Source organism: Melospiza melodia, chromosome 1 (genome assembly GCF_035770615.1).
Source record: "Melospiza melodia melodia isolate bMelMel2 chromosome 1, bMelMel2.pri, whole genome shotgun sequence".
In the NCBI taxonomy this organism is placed as follows: Eukaryota; Metazoa; Chordata; class Aves; order Passeriformes; family Passerellidae; genus Melospiza; species Melospiza melodia.
The window spans coordinates 158,717,601-158,731,195 of NC_086194.1; the positions used below are offsets into that span (position 1 = coordinate 158,717,601).

At 45.3% G+C, this 13,595-nt stretch overlaps 1 protein-coding gene across 3 annotated transcripts in view; it reads left to right on the forward strand.

The window, feature by feature from the left end:
• Window positions 1–1,269: 1,269 nt before the first annotated feature.
• The window catches only part of CSMD3 (CUB and Sushi multiple domains 3), a 588,763-nt gene continuing 576,437 nt past the window's right edge, over window positions 1,270–13,595 (forward strand). For 2 of the 3 annotated variants that reach the window (XM_063173384.1, XM_063173392.1), the window contains exon 1: window positions 1,271–1,672. In XM_063173384.1, the coding sequence (XP_063029454.1) occupies window positions 1,495–1,672 (178 nt within the window). In that variant the 5' untranslated portion in view covers window positions 1,271–1,494. Of the gene's footprint in view, window positions 1,673–13,595 lie in introns of all 3 variants that reach the window. The other variant, XM_063173375.1, reaches the window with a different exon arrangement.

Genomic DNA, 13,595 nt, shown 5'->3' on the forward strand with positions numbered 1-13,595 from the left:
GTGAACAAACCCGTGTGCACACACATGCAAGACAAAAGCACGTCAGAGGCACACATGCTGACGTGTTAGAGCACATTCGCACGAATACACGTGCACAAAACACACACATACACAGAGGCACCGGAAAGAATCCACGCACACTCAAACATTGAAGCGTGCACATATGCACAAAACACGTGTGCGCACACACCCGCACCGAACCATACAAGCACTTGCACTCACGGGCACACGCACAAACACCACACGCGCACTCACACTCGTCACGGCAGCACAAACGAGCACGCACAGACACTCACTCGTGCAGCGCGAACACTCACAGCCACTCGCGCACCCAAACACGCACTCCGCCCCCAGAGAAACCTCCCACGCACGCGCTGCGGGGCCCGGCACACGCGCGCAGCGCTTACGCGCAGAAATGCGCCGCCACCATCCCCACCGCCCCCGCACACCTGGGACAACACGCCTGCGCCCACCCCCGTGCGCGCCCCCGCACCGCGGGCGGTGCCCGCCCGCCCCTCCACGAGCTCCCCGCCGCGGCGGCTCCGCGCAGCTTGCGCGGTGTTGGGCGGGCCGAGCAGGGCAGCCCCGGGCGCGGTTCGGGCTCCCCGGGCCGGGGCAGCGCCGCTCCCGCAGCCCCCCCGCTCCCCCGCCCCGGCGGCCGGCAGGTGGCGCCCGCGCTCTTCTGGCGGAGCCGCGGCCGCGCCGCCCCCGCTCCGCTCCCGGCCCGGCCCGGCCCGGCCCGGCCCGGCCCGCTGGGAGCCCCCGCCCGCCGGGCCAAGGGGGTCCCTCAGCTGCGCTTACGGGCACCCGGGCTGTGCCCGCCGCTCCCCCGCGCCCGGCCTGTAATTCACGTCCCCGCGCAGAGCAACCAGGCTGCGCATCCCCGGGGCCGCGCTCGCTGCCGCGGGCTGTGTGCCCGAAGGCGCGGGCGAGCCGCCGTGTGCGAGCCGCTGTGGCGATGGCAGCCCCGAGCACCGCACGTGCGTGCTCAATAACGGGGCTGTGATTGCTGCCGCGGGCGGGATGGGCGAGCCCGCCGCGCCGGCCGCCCCAGGCTCCGGCGGGCGGCGGGGGGATCCCGGCGCTCCGTTATCTCCCGAGCCGCTCTCCCAGGCAGAACTGATCCTCTCGAGAGAGCAAGGGGGTGGGGGGAGAGTCTCAATTGCAAATACTGTTCGGAGTTTATTGGAGAGAGCGAGTGTGAGCGTTGAGGTGCTCTCCCGTGGCTCCCGGTGGATGCTGCGAGGAGGGAGGATTGTGGTGGGTTTCGGCTGTGCAGGGAGTTGGGGTAGCGGGGGGGGTGGGGGAGGAAAAGACACGATCGAGAGTAGCTGAGACTTTGTGCCCCCGTTGGAGAGATGGTTGAGTCCTCGTCAAGGTTGCTGTGGTATCCCAGAAACACCATTCACTCCGAGCTGTGACCGCGCACCATCAACAGCAACAACTCCGCTGCGCCTGGCCGAGGAATAGGAATTAGGAGCTCTCAAGAATAATATGAAAGGGATCTGCAGAGGGGAAATCCGTGCAAAGGAATCGAAATTAGCAGACTTTTGGGAAAGGGGATGTACTAAATGTGGCCGGCTGGACTTCATCCTGGTGAAGAAAATGGAGATTAAAAGTGGATTTACATTTTGGAACCTCGTCTTTTTATTGATGGTTTCGTGTGTGAAAGGTAGGGTAGTATTTGAGTGGTATATTTTTAGGGGTCTATTTGCTTTTTGTCAGGGCGTTGCAAGCTCTCGCCTTGTATCAAGGTGTATTTCAAAATATGTTTATCTCTTATTTTATATTTTTGCCCTTGGTACTTTGCAATGGAAATATATAAACGATCGCTAAGGCGGGGAGGAAAGAAGGAGTTGATTCAGAGCTCTCTTCGGAGATAGGAAATGTATTTGCTTGCCAGAGCTGGCGTTCAATGCAGTGACTGAGCCGGGGCTCAATAAATATTCTTGCAGTATGCTCAAACGGAGACGTGAGTTGGTTCATATAGCCTCTAACTAGTGTATATTCAAACAAATCCCACTGGTTCACTTTTTTTAAGGTGACGATGATGTTAGTGCCGGGTGTGTGGGGGGATTACCTACAATTCTGGATTTCGGTCGAGCAGCGGGATCTTTGAGGGAATGCCTGTATCGATGCACTTATTAGTTTAACCCGTTACGTGGGGAAAGTTACGGAGGAGCCCAGCGTACTCGCAGCCGTCTCGCAGCCCGAAATGCGCTTCACGCTCAGCTGTCTGTACGCATGCAGGGCTCCCCGGCTGCCGGAAAGGTGCCTTAGTAATTCAGCCTTGGTCTGTCGCTGGGTGCAAAGATCGACACCTTCTCTATTCCTTCGCTTGGTCCCTTTTCTCTGATGTGTGTAAGGGAGTTTGGGTGGTGGTTTTTATCTCTATTTTTTCTCCCCCGAGGCAGCGGCTATTTTGCTTTCTTCTTGCTTCTGTGTTCATGAAAGGAGGGCAAAAAGGAAATGTCTAGTTAGCGGCATAAATATCTTCGCTAAGTCTGTGCTTGCAGGCAGTTAAGGGAAATGCTACACACAGAGAAAAGAAGAAATATGTGGCTTGAATAATGTGCACCTGCAGAATTACACAGGCATCGCTAAACAGCGAAGCGCCGATCCCATCACGCGTGCCTTCAGTAAAAGGATCTATTCTGCTACTCCCCACAGTCGGCTGCCTACCCGAAATAATCTCCCCTTGTTTGTGGCCAGTGATTAATATCCGATTAATCACCCTTTTATCCCCCTCCTCATCCTCATCCCTCCTCCCCGCCACACTCATACACTCCCAGAATATTTAGTAGACATTATCGATCCCCCTTAGTTTTTAGACTTGGTTATCGCCTACAGAGGTTGCCTGCACGGGTGGGAAGGAGGTGTCTTGTGGGGGTGGCATTCAAAGGCGTGCCTTCCTGAGCTGGCGCTGGCTTGGATGAAACAGTTTATTGTAGAGCTTTGCAGCTGCTTTTCCCCCCATTTGCATCGCGTTGAAAAAGACAATTCGCGTTTCACGGGGAGGGTCTGGAGGGCTTTTACCTCATCCCGCGTTATCCTGACGCGGGGTATCCAAGGGGCTTGCCTGCGACGTTTATGGACCCTGTAATTAAAGGCAGCCTTTCTGTGTTTGCATCTATTGAAGGAGCCGCTCCCGGCGCTCTGCCCCGGTCTGGAGACGATTCGCTGTCGGCACCGGCCCGGGCCTCTGGGGGCATTTCCTTTCCCCGGTTCAGCCTTCTGCCATGAGCGCCTTCTGGGTGCCGGGAGCCAGGGTGGGCAGCCCGGGCTGGCTGCCGGCCGGTGCGGGCGCGGTGCGGGCGCGGTGCGGGGGCTCCGGCGCGATGCGGGGCTCCGGAGCGGGCGCGGTGCGGTGCGGGGGCTCCGGCGCGGTGCGGTGCGGGGGCTCCGGCGCGGTGCGGGCGCGGGGCGATGCGGGGCTCCGGAGCGGTGCGGGCGCGGTGCGGGAGCGGGGCGGTGCGGGGGCTCCGGCGCGGCGGCTGCGAGGTGAGCGCAGTCGCGGGGCGGCAGCACCCGACCGCGGGACGCGCCGCGCAGAGCAGCGGAGCGGAGCGGCTTCCCCAGCACCTGTTGAGAGCCGCCGCTTGCCCTTGGGGGTGGGGTGAGGAAAAAACGCTGAGCACAGAGGGCAAAAGCTGCGATGGAGCGCCAGAAACAGCCCAAGAAAAAGGGAAAAAAGGGTTTTGGAAAACTGGCTGTTTCTACTTCTTCCCATTGTTAGGGCCTAAGCTTCCCCGATCCTGGTAGTTTCCATAGACTTCCTTTGGACTGGGGCAGCTCGCCCAGAAATTGCCGACCCAGGAGGTGATGTTTTACATTCTGGATGTGGGTTCCTTTAGGCAGCCAAGCCTTACAGAGCTGGCTTACACTCACTGACTGCAGCACTGCATCTATTCTGGACGTTTATCTTAATTCTTCTTCCACTCCCGTGAATGAAAGCATTTTACTTAGATTTACATTCCCATTGTGTCAACAGAGCTCCTGCCCCCAGAAAGCAGAGGCAAAGGATGAATGAATACCTGCCCACGTAAAACATTGCAGATGTTGGGAGCAAGATGACTCCACAGATCCTACATCTGCTCTACCATTGCTTTGCAAGGCCTTTTTACCACACCCCATCTCTGCAAGCTCCCACCCATACCCTTCCTTGTTTAAACATTTCTACTGAGCAGTCCAGCACCACATCATAACACCCAAACTGTTGCTGTCATTCCTGTCATCCAGACCAGTTCCACAGCTTCGCTTGATATTTGCCTCTCAGGCTTTTCCAATTTTTGTCATTGTCCTGTCATCATTTCCCCAGTCTTGATCCACAGCTCTCCCATCATTACATGTGCCAAACTATCCCCGGATGCTTGAGGAACCACGCTCACATCTGGATAGTTAGGCTTTACTTGGATATATTAATATGGACAAAACAAATCCTTCACGTTTATCTATAAATTCATGACTCTTTGGAACCTTCAACAACATTGAAAGGGGTTAGAAAAGGGAGAAGAAAGCAGGGGAAGGTGGAAGAAAGGAAATTGTAAGAACTGCTGAGGAAGGAGTGATAGGAAGAGCTAAGTAAAAAGGAATTGTTCCTTTTTCAATTAAAGTCTTGCTTATACAATATCCCATTTATGCTATGGAACCATCTCCAACAAAATCTTCCTTCAATAGCAATGGAGTAAAAAAGCAAAGAAATGACACCACTGAAAACTGAGTGGTGTGAAAGGCATTAAAACGAACACATCCACGATCCGGCCTTGAGAAAAGGCCGAGCAGAGTGATTCCTGATCAGTTACAGGGGGTCATGAACCCTGTGTTCTTCCCTTCAGATGAAGGAGGCATCCAGGAAAGCTCCCTCCCCTCACACCATGGGAGAAATGAGAAGCACCATTGAGGCAAGGGAGATACAAACCAAATATTGAGGATGAGGGAATGGAAAACTCCACTGTCCAACTCCCTTACAGAAAGTGTGGAAGAGAGCATGAAAGAGTGGGGAAAAATTAGGCAGCATCAGTGAGCATTGCCTCCTGGGATTTAGCAAAGGACTTGCATGCCTTCGATTTGGCACCTCCTTCCACCAAAAGAAAAAAAAGAAAAAGAAAAAAAAAGCTTGTGATGGATAGTGGAGGCAAATCCTCCATCTCTGCTCCTTGGCTGTCTCTCCAAGAGAGAGCACCAAGGTCGACTTTTGTCTGCCCGGCTAAAATGAAGCTTTGCCGCTGCTGTTGTTCCTCTGTTCCCCTCTTGCATTTGTGACAAGCGGAACAAGGGCAGCTTTTAAAATGAAAGGGAGATGAAGCACTGAGATTTTAAACGGCTCATTGACAAGAGAAGTGATGAGAAGATGAAAAGCATTTCCATTTCCAGTGATGGGTACCTGGCATGTGGGAGTATTTAGCAGGGACAAAGCGTGCCCTGCTTCTTTTAACCACCTCTGCCATCTCCCTTTTCCCTCATTCCAACCTCAATCCCGCTCCCTTCATGCTCTGCCAGCCCCTCCCCACCGCTTCCTTCCCAGTCACTTGATTTATGCAGTTACTGACGATGGGTATGAGATTACTGGCGGATGGCTTTCCCCACTGGGGCACGGCTGGGCGCAGCGAGATGCTGCTGGCTCTGAACCCGAGGCGGGAATGGTCGGGAGAGTAGCAGCAGGTTCAGGTTTCCTCACATCCCGATGGCCGATGCCGGATCTTTGGGTGATGTGTGTGTGTTGAGTAAGTTCGTGTGTTTGTGCATGTACTCACGCAGGGGGATAGGGACACACTGACTGGAGCGGGGACAGCGTGGTCCTTCCTTTCCAGCCCCTCCACACCCGCTCGCCTCCTCCGGGGAGCCCCTTTGCCGTGGCCCCCGCGGGTGCCACGGGGCTGGCTGTGCTCAGCGCCAACGCCGCTCGCCGTGTTTTCTATGCAGCTCTTCAGGGTTGCAGTCAAAGTTACCTCTGTCACCCCCGCCTTTCTCAGGGCTAAAACACAACATGGCTGTGCCCCCGCTTAACGCTCGCCTCCTCCTCCTCCTCTCCTGCAGGGCAGCAGTGAAGCAGCACACGGCCCCTCCCGGCAGCGCCAGCAGGGACTGCTTCTCCTTTCCCTGCCGGTGCCACTCGGGGCTCGCAAAGGGCACAGGAGAGCCTCAGCTCCGCTTTCCTCCCTGTCACTGTGAGAGGCGGCAGTCCCAAGGCGGAGCCGGCCCGGGCAGCTCCCCCCGCGCCGGTCCCGGCCCCGCAGCCCCCGAGGGGTCCGCGCCGCCGGGCGCTCCTGCAGGCGGAATCCCGTCCTCGGGCTTTGCTGACTTCATCTCGGTCACTGCTGCACCTCTTCGGCCGACAAGTCTAAGGCAGCTCTAGGAGGGTCGGCTGATTGGTTTGTTCGGCTGACACGCAGAAATAGCCCCCAGTCCCTAAGCACAACTAGCCCGTTCCTCTGCGAGAGGCTGAGCTCTTGAGCAGCCATCCAGAGTGGAGAGGGACAGGCTGTACCTTCAACTCCATTATCAGCATCTCAGTTTGCCAGCAGCAGTGCATGAGACCTAAAGAATTCTGTGGATGTGCTTCAAAATTCCTCCTTTTCCAAAATTCCTGTGCAGAATCATAGCAGAAACTTGTAGTCTACCGGTGGTTTTTTCCTTGTTTGCTTGTGTTTGGGGCAGGGGAGGATGTTTTTGAGCCACAAGTCTAGCAAGATAATTGCCCATCTAGCTTAGTGTCCTCTATCTCCAACCATCACAATTAGCGGCAGGCTAGTGAAAGACTGCAGAAACACAGCAAGTGGAGTGACTAGCACGTCCTGGATTACAGCAGCCAACAGCTTTGGATCTCCTAAGACACAGGCTGCTTTTGAAACATCACATTTGGAAAGGCATGGACTGGCCTGTGTTCTGTTCATTTGTCTGTTGTCTTTCATTCTGCTGCTTTTTTCCCTTGCTTTGCCTTGCCTTGCCTTGTCTTCCATCCCCATTCCATACCATGGCATTAATATAAATCCTGCATTCTTTCCACTCTTCATCTGGCTGAAAGCACTGGTTTGTATGAATATTTGTGATGAATTTGGTTTGTTGTTGACATGATGTGAAGATCTACCCACAAAATCTGATTCAAATCCATTGAATGCACATGTATCTGGTAACAAGAAAGAAAATCACATACTCTTTCAGAGAAATTTGAAAAAGTTTTAAAATATCCTGTGAGGATGGTTCAATTTGCCTGATTGTAACAACTTTTCAGGGAAAATGTTCTGAAGAATAAGACAGCCTTGTGTTGTAGCTTTAAAAAAAATACTGTCTTAGACATTGCCTGATTTTCAGAGGTATTGAGCATTTACATTTTCAGGTGGCTCTAGTAAGAGTCCGGGGGACATGTTAACATCTCTGAAGCAAGGCCAAGTGAGTCCAGCATTATGATACTGAGAGACAGAGAAACAGTATAAGTAAAAAAAAGCATCTGTAAAATAAATTAAAATTATATATAAAATTTTAATTCTACAGAATCTGATAAATTAGAATGGTTGGAATAAGAAAGCCTTTATGATCTGCTGTAAAATTTGTTGTTGTTTTGTTTTTTTCCCCTACTTATAGGAAACTTCAATTCTAATTCCATGGAGTTGTGATATCTCAGCTTCAACTACTTGCTGATGCACATCATTCAGGTTGTGTTTCTGACCATAATGGTTAAGGTAGAAGAATAGAACAAAGCATTTAGGGAAATTAGTTTGCCAATTACCTTACAAAGCAATTTCCAGGAAAGAGCAGTCAGAAGAGAACAGACAACTTGGTCTAAGCTGTTGATTTTTTTCCTTAAACCCTTATATTTTTAAGACAGCTCTTACTATGTGAGATTTTTGAGGAAGCAATTTTTAAGTCATAAATCAGAGCCACATCTGATAAAATCAATTATTGCAAGGTTATAAACCTTACATCAAAATTTTAAGTAATTTCCACGCTAGAGTTTATTGCAAAATTCCATAACTTTTACAAGATTTAGACACATGCCTTTTAATCAAATTTACAGAAGAATGTTTCCTTGTCAATGAAATGGTACAATTTCTTTACAAAAAAAAGATAACATTTGTCTTTATCTAAAATTCAAGGGACAATATTTGGCAATTATCTTAGGCCTAAATAGAACAGGGTGTGACATGTAATGCACCAGTTTTAAAACTCCTTTAAAAAAAAAAAACAAACTAGTAGTAGAAAATGTTGAAGATCTCCTTCCCAATATCCAGCTTATTTTCTGGGAAGTAGAATGGAGAAGGATATGGGACTATAAGGAGGATTATTTAAAATACACATATACACACAGAAACACATTTACATTTGTACTTGTTTACATTCAGTTGTTTACCTTTCCTGGGCAGATTTACAATCATTGCTGCATTGCTTTGTTCTCACAGAACGTGTGAGATTTAGTATGGCTTCATAATTTCAGCATTACAGATGCTGAGTACTGTTGTAAATGTCAAAGATGGAAATAGTGGGAATTCATCATGCCCTTCCCAGGGCCTGAAATCTTAGTTGGGTAAGTTTATAGATTTAGGAACAGTGCTACTCATAAAGGGGGAGCCCCGATGTATTGATGAATGGCAAACAAGGGATCCCAGCAGGGCTGCTCCTCTCATAGAACTCTTGTTGAAAAACAAGATGGGATGCAGCCAGCACAGACACAGAGAGATGGACTGCCCATTTTCCCTTGGATTCTACAAAATGCTTCATAGCGTCATGTGTCATATTTGCATTGTATCATAGAAATAAGGAAAATAACTGTAAATAACTTAACCACAGAAGCATTCCTGGGGTGATGAATTCTCATCCCCCAAGGCCTGTAAATAGCACAGACTGTCTTTGCAAAAGAACTGAAAGAATTTGGAGGCTTGAGGCAGAAATGACTGAGTTGATTACTTGGATTATACTGCCATTGAATCACTATTTCTGACCTTGAATTCTATTCTGTCTGTTTCCCCTATTTATGCATCTTATTAGCTTTATGCATGTAACTAGTTTGATTCAATTCTCATGGAAATATGTATATGTGTGGAAATTATATCCACATATTTGATTATGTTATGAAGAAATTCAAAAGACTGCATTGTTACCTGTCAAAGGCACAGGTAACAACTCAAAACTCATATGCTTCCTAAGTTATCTATTACCTCTTAATTTATTGTGTATTCCGAATCTCAGAAGGAAGTTCCACTATAATGCATAATTGATTTCACTAATAAAAGAAGAGTGGTAATAGTGATAGCTAGGTGTACTTGTTAGGAGAAAAGCTTGATGAAAAGAAAAAACACTAGTTGCTAAAACCAGTAATTAAAAAAAATTAGGAATTGACTGTCATATTTATTCCTAGTGATTTAGGATTTTTTTACCAGATATAGTTTCTACAAGCTGTTTTTTTTTAGTAGATTGAAAACGTCTAATCACCTTTCAAGTATACAAAGAATGAGCATTTCTGTGCTGTCTTCTGGTTTATTTTAATACTGGTGTTATCATTTGAAGAGCCTGACATATCTCAGAGGTGGCTGCATTTCAGTGCAGTTGAAATGAACCCTCTGCCATCATTATTTCCTCATAGAGCCGGTTTCAAACCCAGCAAGCAGATACCTTGTAGAAGAATAGAACAAAGCCTTTGAGGGAAATTAGTAGTTTGGAGTCCTTAGTGAAAACGAACCACAGAAATGCAAAGTACACATATTCTCATTGAACATAGTGTTGAGATGGAACTACTTGAATTACAAAACCTTTTCTCCACTATTTAATCTGACCCAGAACAAAAACTTCACAGTCTACTATACTTAGCTTTCTTGATTGCTGTGCAATTATTTTGGGAAATGAAGCTTAGTCTAATTAAAAGTATTCTAAAAGCCTATACTAAAAGTTGCATTTTTGATTCTTTGTATGAACTTTGACCCAAAGGTACCTAGAATTTGTAAAACAGAATATTAAAAGAACCTCTAAGCTGTCTGTTGTTTGAGCCCATTTAAGGCAAAAGGAGAGTCCAGAATAAGATCTCTGAGAGTAGATTTTCCTGTTTCTTTTTGTACTGAGTTTTGAATTACAATTTTCTGTACATATATATTGTTCTGTACATAAATATTAATTGCAACAGAAGTTATGTATTTCACAATATATGCTTGATATTTTAATTTGAAGTGGTCTTATTACATTGTAAACCTAAGGATTATACAAGTAAATTGTTTATGATTAAGGGAAAATAAATTATATATTTGGATACAATAGGAAAATGCCCTTTCCCCATTTCATTGATGGTTACATCAGCAGTTCTAAGGATGAGTTTACTGGATTCAGTGTAATGATTGTATGCTAATACAATGTCAGGTGTAGTCCCTAGAACCCCAGAATGGTCCTGTTTTTGTCAGGACATATGGTGAAGTACAGCAATTTTTTAACCTAGCTTCAAGATTTCATATTAATTTTTTTTGTTTTTCAGTAAAGCATTTTGGAATTTGCACAATGCTGCTAATGGCTGCAGAGGAACTAAGAGGACTTAAGAAAATAGATTTCAGTTTAAAATGCTTCAAATTTAATTATAAATGCAATTTGGTTTTACTTGTATCAGGCTATCATATATTCCAGTATGGAGTTACATTGAAAATGCTGAATTAGCTAATAAAACCAAAGCACAAAAATCAGAAAGTTTCTATGTTAGTTTTATTGCATTTTTTTTCTAACAAATTCTTTGTATTTGCCCCTGCCTTATTTTAAAGATGTCTAATATGCTGAGTCAAAATCAAAATAACTGAAATATAGTGGAAACCAAAAGTTCAAATCCTGACTTTTGGGAAGCCTACATGGCTAAGCAAAGACTTGGGGAAGAAAAGAATAGGTCTTTGGCCACCTGACATAATCATGGCCATTGGCTTTGTGGTAACAGATGCTTTTTTCTTGCATCTCCAGGGGCATGCAGGGAAACAGACACACCAGCACTCCTGGTAGCAGGCATCTGTAACTGTGTCCTCTGTCAGGAAGGATTCTGCCTAATTCACAGCTATGCTCTCATCATCTGTGATTTCCCTTGAACGCTTCTGTGCTGACACTTCAGTTATATGGCTCCTGCTGACTTGAGCAATGCTTGTTGCATAGAATGGCAGAATTGGGTGGGTTGGCAAGAACCTCAAAGACCATCAAGTCCAACTGTTAACCCAGCAGTGCTGAGTGATGAGTGCTCTGCAATTTTAGTGACCACAAGAGAAGAAATATGTATACTTAATAACATATAACAAAAGGACAATCTTTGCATCAATATAGTGCTCACAAAAGTTCTCAGCTGATTAGAGAGTTTTTATTGGTATAGTACACTGAAGTATATTGGCATTTGCACTGTCAGCAGTGGAAAGTTGCACCAATCAACCACATAAGACACAGTCTTTTTGAAAATGTACTGACAAATGTTTGATTTGCAAAGCTATTTATCTGATATAGAAATGAGCAACAGAATAATGTTTAATATAGAACAAGTTCAACAACACTGCTGACTCCTGCATGCCTACCTCCATAACTTTCCTAAGGATGTGCTTCAAAATTCCTAAATCTTTCTAGTACTACAATTGCAGTCCATTGAAACATGTATGAGTTTCTACACTATTTTCAGCTACTTTTAAATTAGACTACCCATAAAAAACCCCACCATTCTCCTAAGCTCTAGCCATATATTTTTACTACACTCAAATCTAGCTCATCAACTAGCTCCTGTAATTTTTCTGAATTTATTCAGCCTCCTCTGCACTTCTGGGCTCCCTTCCCAAATTCTCTTCCCACTCCACAAGTACTGCTGGAAAAGTCCCAATAACATAAAGCCTGCAGAAAAATATAGAAAGTTCTCTTCAATTTCCATGTAATTTGTAAAGTCCTTTTTTGGCCCAAAGTAATAATCATGTAAGGGTAATATGCTAGGAAATGTAATGTCCTCCCAGCCTTAGAGTCATAGATTAGACTTACTAAATTTTCCAGGAAGTTCTTTGGATTTTATATCATCTCCAAAAATGCAAGATTGGAAGAGTGGTTTTTCAGTTACATTTCTTTTCATTCTTTAGTATCTCGTGCCTGTTTACCTGATTATTTTTTGGTAACCAAAATAATACCCATTCACCCCAAAGAAGAAAACTTCAAAACACACTTTAAAAAAAGTCCAGAATTTGATAGTGAAATATTTTTACACTCACTTGTGTATAAATGAACAGTATAGAATCAGATAGTTAAAAGTGGAACACTTGATATATTTTTGAAATCTAAGATATATCTTCTTGGTTTTTCAAGCTCTAATGTATACAGTATAACTGTCCAAGTGACATGATAAGAGAAATTTTACAGATCTAATATTACTCCTGTTAATCCTTTACTAATATCATTGTTCTGGGATGACCACTGACTTGTTGGGACTCTGGATTCTACATAATACTGTAGAATAAGAAAATAATTACATATAAAAGGAAAAAAATTGCATATGGTAAAACCAGGCTAGATTTGTCGGGATGCTGTTACACACTTGCTCCCATTGACTTTGTGTATTCCAATGAAGTCAGGAGGGTTTGCTGTGTATCTGACTTGTGAAAGGTACTGTTCCAAATTGCTCCCTTTGGGGCCTCCTGTATTTGTCCCCTCTTTGAAATCCATTGACAGCTGAGTTAACACAAATCTGAGTCAGAGTGTGCCACAGATACCAACTAAGGAGAGAATCTGCTCATCAGAAAAACCGTAATTATTAAGGAGACATGAATTTCCTCCTGGAATTTACAATAGATCTGAGGTAACTATATGGAAAATGGATAGTTTATTTTAGAATATTGTATGCAATGCAATGAATATTGAATCATCACTTCTGAAAACATAACTGCATTGCAATATTGAGGTGTTTTCTGAAGAACGTTTTCTTCATTCTTACAAGTTTTATTATTTTGCGTTATTAAGCTAGTACAATGTCCTGTAGGTAAATATCCTCTGGCCAAACTGATATGGGTATATTTTTTTGATCAACCGTTTCTCCTCATCTGCTTCCTCCATACTTCATATGTAAAATTTTATTTCCACTATCTCTTTTGTATCATTCCTTTTTTGTGCTTTTAAGTCAGATTGCTCTGGGCAAGGTTCCTATTTTTTGTCTGGCACACTTGGATGATTGTGCACTTTTTAGAAGGTGTTTCTTTGATTTTTCCTCTTTTTCCATCTCTTATCAGTATTAAAAATATCCCCATTATCTACTTGAATGTCAATATTTTACAATCCTATTGTCTTTTTTTCTTACATGACAATACTATTTTTTTATTTCTTTTCTATTGATGGCTCAGTTGGTGCTCCTAACAGTGTTTCTATTTCACACTGCTTGGTAGCTCAAAGTCTTCCCATTCAAAGTTTCTTACTTCTCAAGTGAGAAGTGTACTTTTGAAAAAAGTGATCATCCATTCAATTGAAAACCTTATTGAAATATTTACCAGTAGATTATTTTAGAGCTTGTCCCCACTGAACTGAAGAGAAGATTTGTCATTGACTTTTAGCAGAACAGATCAGATTGATACTAAAAAGCAAAATACTCATTTCAATACAGAGGAGTTTATTTAGGATGTGATAGCTCTACA